Source organism: Pungitius pungitius, chromosome 13 (genome assembly GCF_949316345.1).
Source record: "Pungitius pungitius chromosome 13, fPunPun2.1, whole genome shotgun sequence".
NCBI classification, from domain to species: Eukaryota; Metazoa; Chordata; class Actinopteri; order Perciformes; family Gasterosteidae; genus Pungitius; species Pungitius pungitius.
The window spans coordinates 8256540-8279909 of NC_084912.1; the positions used below are offsets into that span (position 1 = coordinate 8256540).

At 45.0% G+C, this 23370-nt stretch overlaps 2 protein-coding genes across 5 annotated transcripts in view; one reads left to right on the forward strand and one right to left on the reverse strand.

The window, feature by feature from the left end:
- lzts2a (leucine zipper, putative tumor suppressor 2a) overlaps positions 1-9062 on the forward strand; it is a 30195-nt gene extending 21133 nt beyond the window's left edge. For all 4 annotated transcript variants that reach the window (XM_062566440.1, XM_037465270.2, XM_037465272.2 and 1 more), the window contains 7 exons: positions 2641-3288; positions 3724-4371; positions 4484-4606; positions 4715-4861; positions 5161-5676; positions 5972-6076; positions 6225-9062. In XM_062566440.1, coding sequence (XP_062422424.1) covers positions 2674-3288; positions 3724-4371; positions 4484-4606; positions 4715-4861; positions 5161-5676; positions 5972-6076; positions 6225-6407 — 2337 coding nt within the window. In that variant the 5' untranslated portion in view covers positions 2641-2673 and the 3' untranslated portion in view covers positions 6408-9062. The remainder of the gene's footprint in view (positions 1-2640; positions 3289-3723; positions 4372-4483; positions 4607-4714; positions 4862-5160; positions 5677-5971; positions 6077-6224) is intronic.
- pdzd7a (PDZ domain containing 7a) lies at positions 9046-22826 on the reverse strand. The gene is made up of 16 exons (XM_037465269.2): positions 22484-22826; positions 21316-22070; positions 20717-20854; positions 20403-20577; positions 19785-19961; positions 19203-19350; positions 17039-17099; positions 16389-16856; positions 15140-15295; positions 14860-15032; positions 14275-14366; positions 14098-14189; positions 13936-14004; positions 12463-13128; positions 12051-12151; positions 9046-10194 (listed from the first exon to the last, which is right to left on the reverse strand). Exons 2-16 carry the CDS (start codon positions 21506-21508, stop codon positions 10021-10023), a joined length of 2883 nt encoding a protein of 960 aa, XP_037321166.2. The 5' UTR covers positions 21509-22070; positions 22484-22826; the 3' UTR covers positions 9046-10020.
- Between the last annotated feature and the right edge of the window lie 544 nt (positions 22827-23370).

The following is a 23370-nucleotide window of genomic DNA, read 5'->3' on the forward strand; positions in this document are numbered from 1 at the left end:
CAGAAAACGACTCATGAAAGACTACCGGGATGATTTCAGGCACTTGAGACGTTGTTTCTATTTTTAGCGACAATGTTTTTCTGTCTTCTGCTGCTGACAGCGGAGGAGGATGTGTGTAATGAGGAAGGTGGATGAAGGAGTGGAGGGACTCTCAGAGGAATGTAGCCAAGAAGTGGAGGAGGAACGCTTTGATAACTTTAACAACCATTGAGCAACATCACAGGAGGAAATTAGCTTTTGGGATTGGTTGCCCGAGTAGCCAGAACAAAAACAGACCCTCGGGGGTCAAAGGGGCGGGAGGGCCGAGTCAGACCAGCTCCCCTCCGCTCATCGGGGGGTCACAGGGGTTAGCACTGAGGGGCATCCCTGTTGACGGTCACACAGGCTTGTTAATTCTATTATCCCCGCCTGAGTGGTCTTTGTCAGGATCGGGAGTAAAGAAGAGGTGGGTACGTCTGGATAAAAGGTGAAAGGAGGTTCTCAGGCCTTGATTATTTTTGCATGGGAGGGGATCACATACCACACATATCTAAATCTCCTTGACTCATGGGTGCTCAGGAAATCTGTCTCCTTCATTTCACTCCTCCACACTCCCGGTCACACACTCGCAAATCATTATTTTTCCTTTTGATTCCTATGTAGTGGTGGATGGGACAATTTTTGATCCCACAACCACATGATTTGAAGCATACTGAGGCTACGGGGCTGCCAGAATACAAACTATTGTTTTACAATAATATGCTGTAGTTAAAGTTACTGTCAGGGACTGTTAACTGGTAATTAAACAGATGCCTCTACATGACCTACATAAATAAACGAGGGAATCAGCTTGATGATTGCCTGGTTTCTATAGAGTTATTCTTAATGCTTCCTTGGAGGAAACGGATGGAAGAGAAAACCAGGCAAGTAGTTAAATTTGAGGTTTTCTAAAGGTATTCTATGGCTCGGAAAAACTACCACGATGCCAAAATCAACACAAAATTGTACATTTTGAAATGCTTTTCGTTTGTTTTTTATTGTGAAAGGTTCTTCAACATGTATAAGAGGATTCTGGCAATACGCTACAATCTTACTTTATGGTTGCTTGTTTAATCCCCAGCTCTTACCCTCCACATGTTGAAGTGTCCTTGAGCGAGACAGTGAGTCTACATCCACTTTACAAACACAAAACCACTTAAAAAACAAATTGAATGACCCATAATAAAACTTTGTTCATTTTAAAATTAATTTGATGTGTGTGTAAGAGAGTGATCGAGCAAACCAGCAGCCTCGTAAATAACTTCTGAGTCATAAAAAGGGAGATTATAGAGGAATATCTTGGGTATCCAGCACAAGCTTTTAACATTAAAGTGTAGGTTACAATAATATTCTGTTCTATTTTCTGTATCCCAGCAACCAATCTTCTTCTTGTTTACACCGGCTCAGTGTACATAAAACAGTGTTTCCCCAACCATCATAACAGGATGTAGCCTTCTTTTTCAGCAGCCCTCTACTCCCAATGCTTTACCCGGTTAAATGCAGAACTCAAATCAAATGTATGAATGTGTGTGTGTGTGTGTGTGTGTGTGTGTTAGGCCTGGCACTGCGCCAACATAGATGGATTATTCCACTAGGCCAGACAGATTTGGTCTTGGCACCACAGACTAAAGATACGTGTCTTTCCCCCCCGGTTAACTTAACACTGACAATATGATTGTATTATCTGCAGATTGGAAGACTTAATCTGCTGCCCCTGATTATTGTCTTGTTAATAATATGTATCCATGAGCACTGTGATCATGAAACAGTGAAGGGACTAGTTTTCAAATCCATTTAGAAGTAATACATGGATGACTGCTCACCAGGTTCAGACAGGGACATTCAGGAAAATCACAGAGCAGCTGCTCGATGACCGTGACTCATTGTCTCTTTCTGTGTCTGACACCCTCAGTCTCCACTAAACCCAGACGCTTTTTCCTCTTCCTGTCTCACTAATCACATTGACAATTATTAGCGGCATCACCAGAGACACAATTAATAATCGCAGATTTTAGCTGCCTTGGTTTGAGGGTCACTGACATGATATTAATGCTGGGACACTTGAGTACAACAGAGCCATTGGCGATATTATTCCTAACACCCACAACACTCTTTTGCACAAGTGTAACTGACAGCGGTAACAGGGCCCTGATCCATTCAAGTGAAACAATATGATCCTAAAACACATAGAGGGAGTTCAGCCATCACCAAACCGACCACTTCAATACATTTTTAGTTGGTGTTTAGTTCTCTGGAAATATGTGGCAAATACAACTCAAGTGAAAACTAAATTCATAATCTGTATAGACTAAGACCAGTTGCTTGACAGTAATATCTTTGAATAGTAACACTTGCTTGTATCTACTTGCACATATACTTACATATACGCACATAGACCGCCAAGTTAGATAAGAGTTGATCACCTAACACAAAGGGGTTTAGTGCAGAAAGACCACCGCTACACTGGTGTAAAAATGTAAAGTATATATCCAGTGCTTTACATACAAAACAATTCAACGGTTGAATAAAGCTAAAATGAATCAAAATAAATGCACCTTAATGCTGAATAGCTTCATCTGTTGCATCTAGAGTGTGAATACGTTGTTTTATTTTCTCTCTCAGAGTGCGTGGTGTGTCAGCCACCGTCGGGTTGCCATGGCTTTGGTTCAGGCGTTACCTGTGACCGTGACTGAGCGCCAGAACCCGGGTCTCGACGCGCAGCAGTGCCGGCCACTATCATCCCATTCCCCGTCGGGCCCCTGCCCCGGCCCCTGCGGGCCCTGCAGCTCCGGCATCACCATGGGTTCTGTCAGCAGCCTCGTATCGGGCCGAGCCTATCAGGAGAGGCACTGCCGGGCCGCCAGCGAGTTCACCGCCAAGTCCCGACGCTCCACGCCGGCCACCAGTTGCTTCCGGCTCCAGGACGACACGCTCCGCAGCGGGAGCTCCCTGGAGCAGCTGCTGGTTATCAGCAACCAAACGCTTCCCCAGGCTGAGCTCCTTCCCCCGCCGCTGCCCACCAAGAAGCAGCCCCGGCCTGGTAACTCCGCCGGGGCCACCAGTGGGACGGTGACCGGGGGCAGTAATGGAAACTTGGGCTTTGTGAGCGACGAGGCGGCGATTGGAGAATGGAAAGACAACTCGGTGGTAGTAGTAGCAACCGCGAGCCCCTGCAGTGACTCAGAGGACCAAAGGGACAACAGGACCTCTAACGGCAACATTGGAGGGCCTCCTCCCAAACTCATCCCTGTGTCTGGGCAGTTAGAGAAGGTAAGAGGCAGCTATACTCAGCCAATTGCAGGTATGTCAGTATTAATAAATAACATAGCAAAACCAGGTTTGAGGTCAGATCACAGAAAACACATCTATAATGACAAATTGGTTTAAAGTCATTACTATTAATGTCAGTATCGAGCTTGCTTACATTCACTAGTGCGTTTAGATTTAGATGTCTTTGTCTCGCCTCTTCCTCCAATATTCCCCCTCCGATTAGTTTCTCTGCCCTTTAATCCCGTCTCTACCTTCCCTGCCCCTTTATATATCAGGTGATAGGACAATCATTTTAGAAAATGTAATGCCAACACTCAATAAATCACTCGCCTCTCTCTAATGAGTTTTATTCAGCAGTTGCTAATTAACGTGACCAAGCTTTTATCAATCACTAATGTTTTTTTTAAATTTTTTATATTAATGATGTACTTTCAGAACATGGAGAAAGTGCTGATTCGTCCTACGGCATTCAAACCTGTCATCCCCAAGAATCGTCACTCTGTGCACTACCTGTCACCGCGGCCCGGAGGCAGCCTGACGGAGAGCCAGGCCAGCCTCAACCTCCTGCTGCCCCTCGCCGGGTCCAACGGCGCCAGCGCCGCAAACGCCATCGGAGGGAGCAGCAGCTCCGGCTCTGAAGGGAAACGCAACTCCTACAGCGGAGGTCGTAATGCTCGGGGCAGCCAGTCATACTCCATGTCGGACTCCGGGAGGAACTCGCTCTCCAGCCTGCCCACTCACAGCAGCACAGGCTACAGTCTGGCGCCCAGCGAGGGCTCCAGCTCCGGGGTGCAGCTGGAGCCCGTGCCGGGCTTGGGCCCAAACACTTCCGGTGCAAGTGGGAGCCACGGCCACACCAACTCGGACAGTGGACGTTCCTCCTCCAGCAAGAGCACGGGCTCAGGGTCGCTGAGCGGGCGCGGGCAGCCGCTGTCGGACAGCGGCTCGTGCGGTCACTCGCCGCCGCTCGTGGAGGGGTACGAGGCGGTGGTGAGGGAGCTGGAGGAGAAGCTGAGGGAACGAGACCAGGAGCTGCAACAGCTCAGGGAAAATCTGGATGAGAATGAAGCTGCCATCTGCCAGGTGAGACATGAAGACAGACTCACCGAAACAAACTGACCGAACCCGTAATAAAAGAAAGAAAAACATCGACCTCCGACCTGTGACCTCTGACTTGTGTCTTTTGCTCCAAAAGGTGTATGAGGAGAAGCAGCGGCGCTGTGAAAGAGAGATGGAGGAGTTGAGACAGAGCTGTGCACTAAAGATGAAGCAGGCTTCTCAGAAGGCCCAGAGGGCCCAGCAGGTGCTACAGTTACAGGTATGCTAAGTATTTAAAACTCTTTTAAAAGAAGAAAGAAATGGCGTATGTCTTATTGTAGATTAACATGTATGTTTCAGTTAAATATGTATCGCTGGGTGTCGTCAGGTATTTCAACTACAGCAGGAGAAAAAGAAGCTGCAGGAGGACTTCTCCTCGCTGCTGCAGGACAGGGAGACGCTGGAACGGAGGTGTGCGACCATCCAGAGGGAGCAGACTCAGCTGGGGCCTCGTCTGGAAGAGACAAAGTGGGAGGTGAGTGAGAGTCAGACTGCAGAGGTGTTGGGTGAAGGTGATTAAAGCAATTTAAGGTCCCCTTTTTGAGTCTGGAAGAGGATGTTTGTTTTGCTGATACAATTATAAAAGCAAAGGTGTCCGAGTTAAAACCTAGATGGCTTGAATCAACCTCATAAGGAACTTGCAAGCGAATCAGAAATGTTAGTTTGTATTCTGTCATAATAGACCATTTGTTCAGTATTGTCTGCACTCTCTCTCTCTCTCTCTCTCTCTCTCTCTCTCTCTCTCTCTAACTTGTATTGCTCATGATGCTTTAGGTGTGTCAGAAGACAGGAGAAATCTCCCTCCTGAAGCAGCAGATGAAGGAAATCCAGTCCGAGCTCAGCCAGAAGGCCGGAGACATCGTGGTGCTGAAGGCCCAGCTGAGAGAAGCGCGTTCTGAGCTGCAGGCCAGCCAGGCTCGATCTCACGAGGCCGCCACGGCCCTGCGGACACGATCTCTGGAACTGGAGGTCTGCGAGAACGAACTCCAGAGGCGCAAGAGCGAAGCCGAGCTGCTCCGCGAGAAGCTGGGCCGGTTGGAAGAAGAGTCGGCCCGCCTCCGTGACACTCTGTCCAATTACGGCGTGCACTCCCTACCTGCAAATCTAACCATGAAGGGGCAATGCATGAGCCTCTCCCTCCAACAGGGGAGAGGAATGGCCGGGAGGGGCGGTCCCAGTCCGTCTTTGTACCGAGATGCAGAGGAGACCCATCTGGTGTGGGGAGGGGAGAGTGATGAAGCCAAGGCTCAGAGGCAGAATGCAGAAGCAGTGTTGGGATTCAGACAACAGGTACACGGACATTTTTCCTCTGCTACATTTATTTCATGCTTATAGTTAACTAACGGAATATGATCAGCTTCATTAGATGGTACGATAACATTCCTTTTTTTCTGCATAATGAGTTGCGGTCTTAAGTTTGAAGCACCATAGTACGTGTTATTGGCACTTAGTACAAGCTCAATATAGGATTTCCCTGTGATAGAGTATGTTTACTGTGGTATTACTTTCACTGAAGTAAAATAACTAAATACTTCTTCCAGCACAGAAACGGTGGAGTGAATAACATTTCGTCTCCCTCTCTCAGGTGGACAGGCTGAAGGCTGAACTCATGTACGAGAGGAGGACTAATGAGGAGCAACTGTCCCGTTTTGAGGATGAAAGGAGAGTGTGGCACGAGGAAAAAGAAAAGGTAAAAAGGAAGTGAAGGTTTTTTTTATTTGTATTTCCTATTGATTCACTTTCAATCTCAGATTTTTATTCAATGTCATACACAACAAAATAGCTTACTCTGATCCTCCCTTCTGATTCACTCACTTACCGTAATTCCCTCCACGCAGGTAATCCGCTACCAGAAACAGTTGCAGCAGAACTACATCCAGATGTACCGCAGAAACCGGGATCTTGAGCGAGTGATGAGGGAGCTGAGTCTGGAGCTGGAGAACCGGGACATGGACGACTATGAGGTTCACAGTGGCAGCAACGACATCCACTTTGAGGAAATCACTGCCACAGAGATCTAATCACACTAACACGCACATACACGCGCTCTTATTGTAATATGTGCACGGGAACATGGAAACAAAACACGAAAAAAAGACTTGGCCACAACTGGACCACTGAGTGAGCACTCGCCACTTGTCACTGTCGAAAGGGAAATCCCCCAAAGGTGCATTCTTTCTTCTGTACTCCAATGAATCTGTATACAACAGGTTTTGCTCCACTACAAAGCCAGCACAAAGACTTCCTCGGACCGGGTTCGAATCAGGATTTCAAAAATAGATCGGGAACTCGAAGCCAAAAAATGCACAGCAGTGTGATCAAAGTGCAGTCACCCCTTTGGTGACAAGGTTAAACACCCGGGCCACCAGCACGCAACGATGCATCATGACAGCAGTGCCATCAAAAAGCCACCGCTGCTGGCTGCTAATGATGATCTCACCAACTGGCCAAACAACAACAGCAGCAGTTGCAGTAGTCTTCTAAGTAACCGCTGAGGGCCAGAAAACACCAAACATCTGCTCTTTGTGTTTCACCGCGTTGAAAGGATCACCGGTTCCTTTCATTTTAAAAATGATTAAGGAGTGAGAATATCGTTGTTCTTGTGCTAAATTGCCTCAGCAGTGTGTATTTCAAAAACAAAGAATGTATTGTGACTGTTATCACACCAGAGAAATGCAGTATGAAAGGTCATCACGGCCAATTAGAGAATCTGCTCACCCGGGGAAACATGGTAGCTGTTTGCAGAACTTTTCCGTAAAATTTTGTTTGGGATACAACAAGCAAATCCTCGAACCACAGCACACATGTAGTTTTGAAATCTAAAAATCATTTCTCCAACCGCGAAGAAACAGAAACCAAACGTTTGAAAGGCGCTTCTCATGTTTGCTAGAACACCAACGTTCCCGCTGTGGCACCCGACCAGTGTTTTATCTCAGACAGACAACACAGCGAGCTCTGACATGAACATACATGTGCATTTTACAATTGTGTAGCACAATAGGAAGCAGACCGTAGCATGGGGAGTTATCGCCAGGATGCGCTTGATTCTCCTCTCTCTTTCTATTTCTGTGTTTGTCTCTACATCGGCTCCCTCCTTCCATCTGCATCGCTGCTTTTTACTCTATTTTTATAACAGTCAGCAGTCGCTATCAGGAAGCTAGAAATGGAGCATGTTCTTTCAGTTCGGTCATGACGTCACTGAGAGATTTTTAATACATGCTTATTCAGAGTTCCCTACTATTCTCCTTCATTTCCATTAGTACTCTTTATTTAGCTTATTTCAGCCAAAAGCCAAATAACACTTTTAAAGTAATCTTAAGTTTCCCCCTAGACTATAATCTTCACTGACGTCTATACGGTAGCCAGGCTGGCATGTCTGCATGCTTTTGTAGTATCAGATTTAGAAGCTGGTAGTTCAGATGGAGCTGAAGGGAGAATTTGCCGATGCAGTAGCTCACGGCAAGTTGGCTGTTAAAGCCCTGAATAGTAACGTTAATGTTTAAAGCTGTTCTTTCACAGTGTATGCAGGGCTAAGGCTGAGCACGATGGGTCTCTATGGGGTAAAAAGTAATTTGCTGACAACTTTTATTTTACAAAGAGTCTTTATCAAGGAACAACAGTTAAATGGAAATCTATATAATGGAGATGTTGTATATTTTTCTATATAAAGCACCTGAAGATATTTTGTTGTAGGACTGATATAAGTGTGGGTTTAATATACAACGTATAAAAAACTTCTAACTGTAGATACATATATATATATATCACATACCAATTATTCAAATGATGGATCAGTTATAAATGGAGGCGGCAGCATAGAAAGAGTGCACCTAATACTGTAATGCATGAAAATATGTGTTAATGTATTATGTAACCTGTGTGACACAAACTCTAGTGACCAAACTTTGCAGCTGATAACAGTTGGCAACTTTTAGTTTAGGCTCAGTTTTTACCCGCCGACTCTCCATTTTGATTGATCAATTATCTGATTGTCAGTATCATAATATCGCACCAATTCACGTCTTCATCTTTGGGTTTTGTGCTTGTTCTTAGTTCATAAAAGCATAAGACAAGGTCATTTTTGATTAAGTTGAGTTCAAACTAAGAAAGTGTTGGAAACTCGATAGAACCCCTTTCAGGAGATTTGATTATCACATTTCAATTCAATGTAGATCATCACGAGCCTGCATAAATGAGCATAGCGATGGGAGTGAGTGACTTTGATTGAAGCGAGTGGTTTGGCCTTGTTAACAAGACCTCGACTGTTATTCACTCACCGCAGAGGAGGTTCACATTAATACAGGCGATGCAAACCAAACTGAAATGTACTGCGTCACGGGCTTCCGCATTTTCCTCAAATCTCAGTTCTCTTCATTGTTGAATAACTGATTCTGTGTAAATATGTAAAACACTAAATAGAATAACAGAGTGACTTTGTCTTTTATTTAGACAAAATAACTATATCAAATGTAGCCACTGTGACTAGACCAAAGCAACGTAACACATTTTCTTCTTTTTTTGTGGCATTTTTCCTCATCCTTTTGTGTGCATTTTTTAAGTGTTAACTTACATTGTGTCTTCAGTAATTCATGTAGGTAGTTGTCCATGTATATTTTTTATGTGTACATTTCTTGTACAAGTGTTTTTAATTAAAGAACACGTTGTCACACCTTAAATGTACTCTTTTTTTTGCCAAAACAAATCGTGTGAGTGTTCATCAAAGTTAGTTGTAACTCAAAGGCATAGACACTCTCAATATTATTTTTAAATTGAATTGCCTGTCTGAGTTGAAACATTTCACCTTGACTTTCCTTGGCTGTCTTTCATTTATTCATTTTCTTTTCTCCCACTGGCCATCTGCAGAAGTAAGGCACTATGCACACTGATTCCAGTTAACTAGCAGCACATATCTCCTCTACCCTACTTTGATTTAAACTGTGCCACTGGCCTTCGTGTCCTGCATTTCTCATTGAGATGTTTTTCCAACTCCTCCACATGCCTGCATAAGCTCAGGCCACAGCATGGTGTAATTAAGCCTCTAAAGTGGCGGATTGCTCCAGAGCACGAGCACTTCTGCCAGAATCATGCAGCACAAAATACTGAGCAGCAATTTGTAATAATCCCCCCAGACATCCACTGAACCCAAACTATCAGTTTTTGACATAATACAGGGTTTTAATCTGGGTATAAATCTCTAAATCTCATAACACAGGCTGAGATAATCTCCCTCTGGCAGGCCTGCAGGGCTGCAGGACTGAGATGCTCAAACTGAAAAGGGCAGAACTCGGTCTCCACAATCAGCAGAGGTCATGCGAGGTCGCCTGGTGTCAGTGGCACAACTTTAACCCAAGAGGAGTTCATGAACCACGTTATATTACCGTCAAACATATGAGATCCGGTTAATGTGCAATATATGCATTTAGTAAAAACAAGGCAAAAAAGTAGCAAAAGTGATCAGTAATGTTAATCTGTATAAATAAACTGTCATAACGTTTCATAGGGTATTTGTGCATCTTTTCCTTCTATATCCTCTCTTTTGGAGTCGACCCCAGAGGTCATTCAGTCCCGCAGCAGTTGCAGGTTTTTGTGTCCTTCACGCCTGAACTGCAATCTGACTGTGAGGCACACGTGAGGTTAGTCTGCAGGTCTCCTGGGGCGCGTGGTGGTAGGGACCTCGGAGACCTTAACTACAAAAACCATCGGGTCTTTGGCCTTGTTGCTGAACGCTCTGCGAATGGCGTCCACCGCGTGCTGATGAGTCACTCCTTGCAGGCTCTCGCCGTCCACCGACAACAGCTCATCCCCTGCCTGCGGAGGCAAACGGAGGGGGGTCACATTTACGAGCAGAACTCCAAGGAAAGAAGTCATTAATACATCATGATAACGTATGTTTTTGAACGTTTTCTTCTCCATCTGTATCTTTTTTTTTCTTCCTGGAGCAATCTGTCCCGTGTGTTCCCATCAATCTGCACTGATTGTGTCCCTCAGCGGGGACCTGATTTATGCCAGAGAGAATTGGGGCTCTCCCGCCAGTTTAATAAAATCACACGGAACATATAAAGTTTCCCCTACAGCACTAGGTTGTTGAAAAAAGAACATTCACTGAGACCAACACACACACACACACACACACAGCTGGGACCGTTGTCTCGTTTTTTCCTGCAGGATGGACTGAGGAGAGGAACTTCCTCTGATGTCATCGGCATTTGACGAGGATGCACCTGCCTCGTGTGCTCAACCTAAGTGAAGGTTAGCAACACATAACATAACACAAACACACAAGACCCAGGGCCATTGTTATATTCAAACCACGTATTTTCCCTTTCCCTTTTCCCTTCCAGTGATTAGAAACAAAGACATATGTTTCCCCCTTATTTTGTACTTCTGCATTTGATCTATTGTAGGTTAAACACATTTGTATTGGGGAGGTTCCACTGGACTGTGTCCGTGCAGACAGGTTTACTTACAGCTCATCACACAGTCTGGTGTTAAACCAAAACCTTACAGCCTCCCATGAGGACAGTATCAAAAGATTAAGCACCATTTAATCAAAGAGAAGATTAAAAGCGCTTTTAATTTAACCCTACATCAGAATGTCATACGTCTCTTAGTGATAAATTGAGGTGACCATGAATATTGAAATTGCACTTTCTTGTTCTTTGAGTTTGTATCCTTAGGGTGGAAATGCACTTATTGTGGGTCACTTTGGATAAAAGCGTCAGCTAAATGACATGTAATGTAAATAAAAGTAGAGAAATTGGCAAACTAAGAAGATTTTGAATTGTTCACAATGTGGTTTCTTTAGGTAAGGAGAAGAGAAATATTGGCTCTGCGTATTATCTATTGTAATGGGAATGAGACATCTATCTATACACAAAGTAGTGCATCTCATTCCACACTTCAGAGTACGTGGAAAGGTCAGGTACAGAAGTAGCAGTTTCTCTGGCTTTTCAGCTATGGAATTGATGTTGCTTACATGTCTACCTTTTCCGTTTTGTGGTATTTTATTCGGCTGTTTCCTGTCTGGAAAAAGCATCAGGCGCTGTGGTGTTACTGGTTTGTTTTATTTAGTGTAGTTAATTCTTCTATTGTCTGACTTTTGTCTCTTTTCTAGTTAATTCTTGTGAGGTCACACTGAGAAAGGCAAATATTTGTTAAAGCATTGTGTTACCAGTGCGGACGGATGAATTTCCACGTTGACTTTCATGCTGCCCTCAGGACACATTGTGATACGAGATAATAGAACCGAGTTTTGGTAAAGTAGCTGTTATGAAACTTTTAATCTGTAGTGAATGAGTGTATCATGTGTGTTTAAGTTAACCAGGCCAAGATCACGGATGAAAGTTAAGTTACTGTGCAAGCAGTATATTACCAATACATTAGCAGACCAGCACCCGTGTACTTCATGAATATTCAAGGCGATGGGATACTTGAGATGCCTCTCCACTCTTTCACCTGCACTGCTGACTGCACATCTTCAACCTCTCCCTCAAACACACGCATACTTATCGCCACGGCAGCTCATAACCAGAGGATAGTCTATGTTCAATGTGTTTACCAGCCTTTGCAGTGCTAAAAACAAACAACATTTTTTCATTCAGCCGAGACCCTTTTTTAGTGATATGGGGAGGTGTGTCTTCCTGTCTCGGCCATATTTAAGTCACCTTGAGAGCCTCATTCATAGATGCAGCTCCACCTGGGAAGATTTTCTCAATCTTTATCATGGGCTGCACTCTAGACTCCGTACCTCCAGACACACTAATACCTGTAGACACACAGACAAATACTACAATCTTAAACCGAGGCATTTCCTGATTCTCATGTATTTACAAGTCAACTCTAATAGTGTCTGTATACTTTCTTTGGTCTATTTCATTTATCATTATAGGATAAGGCCATTCAGTTTAGTGACATCCTGACCTCTACTGGTGAGGTAATGGATATGGAAGGATGAAAACCTTCAAATGTAAAGTTACAATAGTCATTTAGCTGTTTTTACTCTTGTTTCAAGCCAATTGATCACACTGAACTCGATTGATTAAACTATAATCAAAAGTAAAAACAAACAGAACTCACCCAGGGACTGCTTGGCCTTAGAGATGCTCAAAGTGTTGATTTCATACTTTGCAGATGGCGGAGTTGCTCCTCTCTCAGCACCATGTTGTGAATGTCCATCCAGCCGCTGACTGCTCTCTCCGCCTGTAGATGGACTCCGGTCTCTCGGTGCCTCCAACAGATCATCCGGAGGGTTTCTCCCTCGCCGCTGTGAAGGCACGCGCACGCTGACCTCCGTGTAGCCCTCCGGCCGGCGGCGTCCGCCGCGTACGCTGTCAGGGCTCAACCCCCTCCTCGCTATCCCGTGCCCGTTCCTCTCAGGCGACCTCCCCCGTTCGGGCGCTGCATCTCCTCGGTCGGACGCCGACAACAAGGACGTCTCGTCACGCCGCTGCGCCCCGTCGTCTCTCCGGCCCGAGGAGCCGCGGGTTTGGCGCGTGCGTTGAGAGATGTGAGGGGATCCGCCGAGGTGGAAGCCGTGGGTCGGTAAGGGGCTCAGGGAGCGGGGGCGCGCAGAGGCAGAGGCGTGGATGTCCACGGGCACGTCCAGCAGAGGCGTGAAGGCACGCGACGGGGCCAGATGGCCCGACTGCTGCCCGGACACACGTAATCTCTCCAGCTCCTCCATCAGCTGAAACTCCAGCAGTTTGTCCTGGACCGGTTGGAGGTGGAACCCGCCCCTGTAGTCTGGACAAACGTTGCATCCGTAATTCAGATTCAAGTGTATTTTATAACTTCGGCATGTAAACACGGCGACGAGGTTAAAAGATGCTCCACAGGTTTATTATTGCTTTCACTATGGACGGTTCAAGAAATCATCAAAAGTATTCATCTGCTAATGTTCCCTCAAGCTCACTTTGTTCTATTTTCACACCACCGGGTCTTATTTTTGTAATTTCATTGCAAAGAAAATCCTTTGCGAGGGAGAGCACCAAACTACATATAATAACGTTGACCCTTAACTTGTGATTTTGGAAAGGGAGACATTCAGTTTAACGTAACACTGTATTGTGTCTCAGTGACTCTTGAATAAAGAAAAGAATAAAAGGATCTCCTCATTGTTGAAGTGTCACAGTGACCAACCAGGCTCGTCTCAGTGCTTTCTGTTGGCCACAGAGACGTAACACAAGCTTCTGCTTCAGCACAGCCACAGGAAACCTGAGATATTGTGTGCATGCCAGTGTGGGTAAGTGGGTTTTGGATAAGGATTTGAGGTGTGTGTGTGTGTGTGTGTGTGTGTGTGTGTGTGTGTGTGTGTGTGTGTGTGTGTGTGCAGTCTTTCAGTTTTCAGTCAGGAGAGAATTTAGACGAGGGAGGAAAAAAATTAGAGCGGGAGGGGAAGGAGACAAAGGGTGAGCGGTCTAAGTCCCTCGAGTATCTCTCGCGTGGCTCTCGGATTAGAGGACACCAAGAGGACAGAGAGGGTGTCAGAAGAAACAGGTGAGGTCTGGAAGGAGACAGGGTGAGAGCGAGGGAGCGATACTGTGAATGTACCTGGAATCGGGGTGATGAGGTGACGTCGAGGGGTCCCTCTGCGAGGGGAGCGAAGAGCTGGAGAACGAACTGAGAGGAAATAATCGGCTTGATATGTCACTGGTTTCCCATGAATCCCTTTTCATTTTTTTTTACTTATTTATCTTTCATTCCTTTGCCTACCAGAGCGACTTTTGAGGATGTTGTACGCCTCTAGCTCAAAGGGCATGACCATGCTGTCAAATTGACCCAGCTCAGTAGTGGGTATCAGCATCCTGCAGAGGACATAGATCAGCATCAGTTACATACACATCAAACATGTATACAGAGACAGCATTCTGTGAACTAGATATATCTCACCTTATTTCTCTGAGAAGTAGCAGTTTCTCTGGCTTGTCCAAGATTGCCAGAATGGGACGCACCAAATCCTCAATCACAACGTCGGACAAAAACTGAAGGCAAGGTTAGATTGGTATACAAATTAGAGAAGAACAACAAGGAGAACCAACCAGTGTTGTTGGTTGTGTTGAAAGATTTCCATCCGATTCTTCTTTCCCAAAATGTCATTTTTCTTAAGGTGGAAAAATCATCATCTGTGCATTTTTCATGATTTCTCTTGATACATGTTGCACGATGCAGGGTCATTACATTTTATGGTTTCCCAAAAACACCGTCTGCTGCAAAGAGCTGATGCCCAGAAATGGGCCGCAGAGTGTGAGATGGGGCCAAATGAGACGAGTGGATCAAAGGACAGCCGATATTTGAACCTAATCATAAGCGACGAGCCAAATCTCTCTTTTTTCACAACCGCTGCCAGACACATCGAACACTGGAGGACGCGTGGCAACACGGGGGAGAAATACTGCACACTTGAACCACAAAGTAAAAACAAAAAATACACAGGAGAGGTGTCAGTGAGGTGCCAGAGGTAGTGATTTCACTGACCCGCCGACAGTGTCTCATCACAGCCGCCACCTCATCCTGGCTGAGCAGTTTCTTCGCCATGTCTTCCACGTGCTGCAGTGTCTCTGCTCGGGGCGGCGGGCGGCTGTCTTTGACTCCGGCGCGGGATTCCCTCGGGGAGGTCAAGAGCTGGAAAGGACGGCCGCGCTCCTTATCTGAGGAATTGGAAGGAAAGAAGAAAGAAAAAAAGATCTGAGGATGGCATGAGATTTGGATACAAAACAAACATTGCACCTCACAAACCCAGGGATTGATCTCTCACCCTTGTGGGGATGGCGAGATGGTGACTTGGAGCGGCTTTTATCTTTACGGTCTTTCTTGAAGAACAGGTTGACAAAGGTTTTCGATCGCTGCAGGCTGGTTTTACCCTCTCCGGAGCTCTTCTCCTTCTGTTGTCTCTTCTTTTTTTGCCTGTCCTCTAAAGGTGGAAAAGGGGAAGATGAAAGTCCCTCTTAAAGAAGCAATAGCGATACATTTTCCCAACCGAATGCTGTGAAACATGATGATTTTAACCAATTTCAGCACCTGCGAAAACATTTTAATGATTGGAATCAAGAAATGTGACTAAATCAACTAAATCATATAAAAATGTGTGTGGTGGTGTTGAACCATATCAAGAACAGGACATTCTGCACCTCTGTGCTTGACACTGAAAACATAATTCATTAGGCTTTGTACCGCTCCATGCTAAACCGTTGGGTGATACACTGTCTCAGCTATGAGTACAGACGGTTCATTTCTCTTCCAGTCAGCTCCTGTATTCACTGCAGTAAATCTCCCTCCGTGGAAAGTAACACAGTAATACTGATGAATTGCGGCCGGGCTAACCTGAACACACCCCTATCTCTTGAAGGCACTACAGCAAAGTGCTCCAGCACATAACAAATGGGGAATCTGCCCCGAGCTTCAATCCAAGCACCCGCCGGGTCCTGGAGGTATGAATGGGTTGGATAAATTGGGAAGGAAAGGCTAATAACTCAACATACGCTTGTTCTTATTCATTTCTCACAGAGGTACCATAACTGAGAGTAAAGGGCGGTGATTCATTAGGGGTCTGCATTGAACTTTGTACTCCTGGATACATTTTCTTCTGGAGGTTAAATCAGCCATGTGGAGCTTAGATGTGCTTGTTAACTCCCTGTAGTGATAGAAAGATGAAGGGGCATTGAACTGATTGATAGCCTGCAGAATGATATGTGAGGATTTGGGAATGGATCTCATTACACACTGAATGCAGGCACTTTCACAAAAAGGAGCTGATGGCTGCACTGGAAATTCAGAGCTCTCGCTAGAGCCAATAATTGGTTCATCCCTTCTGGGCTGCTTGTTGTGTAACATGGTGGACTCTGTGAAGAGGACCTGCTCCCTGTGGAGATGTGACGGCCTCATAGCAAAAACACTATGATTCTCTTTCTAGGTATTATAAACCGATTCAGACATAGTTACAAAAATCTAAGTACTCCTAAACTCTACACACTGTTAAACGTTTCCATTGAACCTGCAGGTCTCACCTGACACCGTGATGTGGCTCTGGGAACGTCTGATCGGCTTCCGTGGTCTGCTCAGGGCCATCAGTGCCGCCGTCTTAGCCGAGTGTTTCACCTCCTCTTGGTGCCCTCCTTCTCCTCGTCCTCCCGTCTCCCTCGGGCCTTCCCCTTTCCCTCGTATGACGGTGTCCTTCAGTAGCAGAGTGGCGCCCACGGCGCGGTACGAGCCGTTAGTTGAGGGGTGATCTGGGTGGTCTGGAGGGAAGGGGTCGGTCTGTATGGCGGTGTCAGCGGTTGGCTCTGCGCTGCTTTGCCGCCTGCATCGTCCCTCCGTGGCGATGGCGACGTCGACCAACTCGGACCCAAAGACTTGTGGGAAAAGAACCTGGGAGAGACCACTGAGGGAGCTGAGAGGGGTGCTGGAGGACAGCGAGGAAGCAGAGGAGTTTGAGTCGGAACCTTGGGAGGATGGCGCAGGGCCCCCATTGGCCACTGTAGAAAAACAGTGCATGATTACATGGAATAATTTAAAATTAAAAATGAATAAAATTGGATCCGTTTTATTTTTTATTCATTTTATTATTATTATTTATTTATTAATTAAATCAATCTCAAAAATGATTCTGCATCTTGACCCAGATGTTGGGTAATAATATTTTAGTAAAAATACATACAACTGTCGAGCCAGCCATATTCTGCCACCATCTCTTTGTACGCAGGGTATCTGCCAGCTTCCTGTTGAAGTTTAAAAACATGAAATGTTCAGCAGGAGCCGAGCTTTGAGCTAAATATTAGCAATACAAATGTTAACATGCAGATGTTTAGCAAGTGCAATGTCCCCTTTGTTCACCTTAGTTTAACATGCTGTCATTTGCTCATAAACATACAAACTACAGTGATGGCCGGGTGGTGTGTCATAAACGTAAGTATTGATTGCTGTGGACGAAAAGTTTTGGATCACCAAAATGATACAACTCACTGTGAGGGGAACGTGAATGAATGTCAGGCTAATATGCTAATACATCTGCTAACTGCTGAGACATTTCATCCAAATCCATTGATATTTATCCTCTGGGCACCATGAATGTCTTCACCAACACATCCAATCAGTGTGGGTCCAACCGAACAACCGACATTCACATCCATTCAAACTAGAGGCCCAATAGTCAGATCTACAACAACATAGCCTCTGATATTTCACTTACTATTTAGTTTACAGAGGTTTAGAAAAAGGAGCCGTTATGAATTAAGTACTCCGCTCACTCCGCTCTGCATCTGCCAAGCTGCGTGTTCCTCCCTCACTGAGAGAAAAGCACTCGGCAAGATCGCGACTCTTTGCTGTCCTGCTCCCAGATGGTGGAACAACATCAGGACCACAGAGAACCTTCACATCTTCCGCCGCAAACTCAAGACACACCTCTTTAGCCTCTACTTTGACTAAAACACTAGCAAACTGTAGCACTAACATACGGTAGCACTTAAATTGTACTTATAATGGCACTTATCTATAACATGTTTTGAAACTGCTTATTTGATGAAAATTGTACTTTCTTGTTACTTGTTCATCTGAGTTTGTATCTCTACAGTTGAAATGCACTTATTGCAAGTCGCATTGGATAAAAGCCTCAGCTAAATGACATGTAATGTAATAAAATATTGTTTTCTGATTGCATGTCAAGTCCATTTTAAGAGATTTTCTCACCAACACAGCATGAGGTCAAATAGGAAGAAACTACATATACTGTATATCAGGGTTACTTCTAGTTGTCAACTACAGTATGTATGCCCAGTTCAGTAACTAAAGTCAACCTTACATACCATGTAACCCACAAACAGGTCGAAAAATGGACAGAGGGAAGACATAAATGTCAGCTTTCTGTTGATTATAACCTGATCCCTGACTGCCTCTAAATAATGAACGCTGTCGCTGGCCGTTTTTCACACGTGGAACCTGAGATCAAAGGAGTAAAATGAGCAAGCAGCAATGTCGGCGAGCTAAGAGAGCGCTCAGACACACTGCACGATACACATGTGCAATTCACACACACACACACACACACACACACACACACAAACACACAAACACACGCGCGCGCGAGTCCTTTTATCTAAAATGACACGGGTTAAGTGGCGCTGTCTTGCACACACGCATGTGAACACAGACATGCATAAAGAACTCGAGGGCTGTGAGCCAGCAGCCTGCCCTTCTGTTCAGACTCAGTCTGTCCTCTCCTGAGAAGAGATGATGCTGTTTAACACGCTGCAACAATTACTATGTCACAGTCCTTTAAGGCAGCCAATCAGTTTTTGTGTTGAAACCGGAGCAAATAATTAAAACATTAAACCAGAGATGTTTAAAGGACCAAGTGGGAAACAGTTCTGAACTCAGGCGTGAACCTGTATTGACTTGTATTGTCTTTTGGACACTTGAGGGGAGCTCATTGCTTCTTATTTACACATCTAGCGGACATGGAGAAGCAGCATTAATTTCAAGTGTGTTTTTGTCCATCAGGTCAACGTGAGCTCAACAGTCCATCTCCTTTTAGCTCGGTTTTTAGTTGCTTAATGGTCCCCTTAAATCTACCAGCACTTCGCTAACAGTGTGTGTCTGCTTTTTAGTGGCGGGCAGGTATACTACAAGTGTATTATCTGAATAAAAGGGATGATTAGAGTGGTGAGAGTTAACCAAATAGGTTCAAATGTGCCACAGAGCTGAGGGGAACTGCACAGGAGGGTTATAATTCACTGTCATTACAAGCAACCTCTTTTACGTTACGTTACGTTGTCGTTAGATTCCTTATTAATTCACCTCAAGTTGATCCCTAAAATGTCTCTCACCCTGATGGTCAACATGACGTGAGTGTGGCTTTTCAGGACCTCGACTGCATTGCTATGGGTGATGTCATCAAAGCTGACCCCATTGGCTGCCATGATTTGATCGCCCATCTTGATGCCGTGCTGCTCTGCAAGTCCGCCCGGGTCTAATCTGAAGAAAAATAATAATAATAAGGTATATAGACACAATAACAGATATACACGTTGATAGAGAAGCCTATTTAATGGTTTTCCCTTCTTAGGTTATACTTTTATGTGATCTACTTTAAAAAGTATTTAGAATGTTTTATGTTTTATTAACACCAAACTTATCAAAGCAGTTTCTATACTATTGTTGTGGTGACAAGGTTAACATCATTCGCCTGCCATAAATTTCTGATTGTTGCCTGGTTACTTTAAATCAATAAAACAAAACCGCAAATGCCACATTGTGTGATATTCAATTGGAGATATTAACATTTTTCCCATTCTCCCTATTGCCCAAGGACACTGAGCTCCACTGCATGCATCACTGCAGCATCTGGAACCGGTTTCCTCTTCAAGAGTAAAAGAGGCAACATTTTTCAACCCACAAATGGTTCATACTTAGAAACATAAATTCCCAGTCCAAACTCTTTGCCTCCTCTAATGTTGAAGCCCAAACAGTAGTCATCTGAGGTGGTGAAGAGATGTACGATCCTGCGGAGAGCGCTGTCTGAACTGGCCTCTGACGGTGTTCGCCCGCTCTCCTCCACCACCATCCGCCGGTGAATCAGGTCCACCCTGCACACACACACACACACACACACACACACAGACAAAGGCAAAACATCACACATATGCACACCTGAATACAGTCTTAAATCTGCTTTCTCTTCCTCTGCTGCGGTTAGCTCTGTCAGGATCGGTTAATCAAAAAGCCACAAAGGTCACAGAGGTAATCCATCCACTGCTGCCACATGAAACCAAGATACAGTATATCCCACCAGAAAGATAACCAGTGTGAGCTACAGTCAAGGGACAATACTTCACAAGACAAGGGCCATGCAAAGGTCAGTGTCGGTAACAACAAGGTTGTAGTCCGACCTGTACATAACAATCGAGCAAAATGCAGCGATAATATTCAGTTACAGTTTGGTTTGTTGAATCAGAGTGTAAGTATTTAACGACTGAAATCTTTCCTGGCAGCCTTGTTGCCGATCACACAAGTTGAGCTCAGCTCACCATGTGGTCTTCTCCTTGGAGTAGCGGATGCCGGGGATCTTGCCCACCCGTCTCACCACCATCCGCAGCCTATTGTTGCCTGTCAGGACCTTCACAGCGCTGCTCATGGTGATGCTCTCTAGGCTGACCCCGTTCACCTCCACCAGCTTATCGCCCACGGAGAGCCCGGCGAGCGCTGCGGACAGAGGTGGAACTCGGCGTGAGGCGTGACAGTGAGCGTCACGTGGAAACAGGGGACCACGCGGCCAGATGTACGCTCACTGAAAAATTAAACTTGCCGAAAACAAGTTTCCACACACACTCTTCCAAATAACCTGCAGAGCTGTCATCCTCCACCTTGCTGACAAATATGCCGAGTCCATGTTCAGAGCCCCCGCGGACACTGAAACCCAGACGCCCATCTGGACTCTTGTCGACTGTCACTGCGTGAATGTCTTCACTTTCATCCCCTCCTGCAACACAAGCAACGTCGGAACGTCATTCAAGAGTCATTTTAAAACAAATGAAAACCATATCATTTGTAGAAATACTTGATATTCAAGGTAAAGGGAACTGAATCATCAATATTAAGTATCTAATAGTTATACAATTTGACTAACTTCATGTCAAATCCACACAAGTAATTAATTTCCTTTAAGTTTGTGACAAAGATATGCATGTGTTCGGTATCTAGTGCTACCATTCTCCTATTTTAAGAACCGAAATCACTTCTTGCTTTGGTATGAGTGGATGAGAATTAATTATTTCTTTCATCTCTATTATCTACAGTTATCACACTATTAAAAAAACCGTAACTGGCTCTGAACTCAAATCAAATTTTGCTCTTCAGATTGACTAAATAACAGTCCCATGTGCCTCTGCAACCAAATCACACTAGGTATGTTCCCACGGTAACTGAAGACTGTGAGCTCACCATCAACCGGTGCATTGATGAGAATGACTCTGCCCATCGGCGAAGAGGACCTGCTTCTGTGGCGGTGCTGTTTCTTCAGCAAGTAGCGCGCAGTGCTTTGGGAACCCCCGGCATGGCCGCCGTGGTTTAAGTGGGGGCGCCCCCCTCCCTTCGTCATCTCCCTAGATCCAGAGGGGTGAGAGGAGCTAGCCATGCTACGTGTCTGGCAATTCCTCCATTAGTCATCCAGGCAGGAGGATACCTGTGGTCCACAGTCAGGATGGAATTGGTGCAGCGCGGGAGTTAGCGAATTGAGGTGAGGAACAATTGACGTGGGGAACTGGATTTTTTCCGCTTTTGCTGGTCCAAAGTGACTGATATCATACTACAGTTGTTCTCCACTGTAACAGGCACCTTAAATGGTCCAGGTAACATCTGCGATTCACATTAAAAACAGTTCCAGGCCATTGATAAAGCATAAAAAAGATCCCAAATCAAAACTGTGACGTAGAAAAAGTCCAACATGAACTCAATTCAATGGAATAGAAAAAATATACATGCATTTCAAAACAGGTGCAAAAAGTAGGGCTCCTTGATTGAACTGTGGACATTTCCTTTATAGGTGAAATAAGTGTAATCCACTAGTTTCCTTTGCAGCCTCTGAATCCATCTCCTTGGAGCCCATGCTGCTTCAGCTGAGAGGCTGCCGGCCTGTCTGCAGAGAAGTCAGCGGTGCATGGTGATTCCCCTCGGGTCATGTTTAATTAAACGGATATCTGTTGTGAGGATTATATGCCGCGATGAGTAATGAGATGTCAGAAGTTCCAGCTGGGATAATAGCAACTGAAACTCATGTTGATACAATAATGACCTATGACCTTGAATAAAATAAAGATAAAGTTGAATATGTCTTACATTTTGTCAACAAAAGACACGTTGTTCGTTGAACGTTACGAGTTTTTCTATCATTTAGCACCACGGACAGCGATTCAACATGTAACACGAATTCTAAAGTTCAATTCATCCTCCATAACTAACTAAATAAACTTATTAAACACTTGTTGACATTGTTTACGCATCTTGTTTCAGTCTCAACGGAATCCTGTTGATACCTTGTTACACAAACGCATGTGAAAAGACATCGTGACATTGCGTTTAAACTAAAAAAAACAAAGAATGAGGGCCTTACCTGTTGTGTCGGGCCGGAGGAGCTCGGACAGACCACGCTGACGCGTAATCGGACACCTGCGGAGTATTAGTGCCGCCTCACTTGTTCTCCCGTGGACAGTTGTTGTCTTAAGAGGGGTTAGCCTGTTACAGGAGACTCTGCAGCTGATCAGCCATTAGCAATGGGCCGATGATGATTAAACATACTAATTGCACTAATATTGCATCAACACTGCTTCGAGACTCTGTCAGGTGGTCCCGCGGGGGGAATTTGTCGTTATTATGTTCATTAAGTCCGTATTTTTCCCGTTAAACTGCAGCGAGGTGGATGTCGAGAAAGCGATCTGAGAATCTTCCTGAGTGGCTTCCCTACGCCCGTGAGGTGGGTAAACAACCCCACCCGGTGGTCAGATGTATCACGTCACAATTTTAAGGGCGATCAGATCCAAATCTCTGGCGAGAATCCATTTTAATCAGTCATATCAATTACACTCACGGGTTATCTGACAATGCATCTCTTTTTGTATATTTGAGCCTGGTCTATACTTATGCTTCTTTGATTGTTTTTTCTTAGAGGAGGGGGTCTGTCCAAGGGGTCTATCACTTTGGGTCCCCTGGGCATGTGCCTTTTGAGTAATCCTCCATGATAACACGAGGCATTCTCGTCACTGCCACTTTTTTTAACAGGTACTGTTTTACTGACGAATACATACGGTTTGATGTAATTAATTAAATAAGAATGGAAAGATTGTAATCGTATTAGTTGCATTGGGTGACCTCTGTCCATTACAAACATTCTCCTAAACTTTTACAAAACTCTCTTATAATCGTCACATCACATAATCATTTAAGGGTGTACTTTTGCTCGACCCATTCCTTTGAAGTATTACACATACTGGGGCCAGTCAG

Bases quoted from the DNA above. Each gene is read 5' to 3' on its own strand.
- pdzd7a (XM_037465269.2), bottom strand. From the start codon at position 21,508: ATGGCTAGCTCCTCTCACCCCTCTGGATCTAGGGAGATGACGAAGGGA. The intron at 19,351-19,784 runs GTATGAACCATT...ATTTTTCTTCAG, and splicing joins CTGGGAATTTATGTTTCTAA to ATTAGACCCGGGCGGACTTG. The intron at 17,100-19,202 runs GTGAGAGACATT...AAACTTCAACAG, and splicing joins ACGTCATGTTGACCATCAGG to GAAGCTGGCAGATACCCTGC.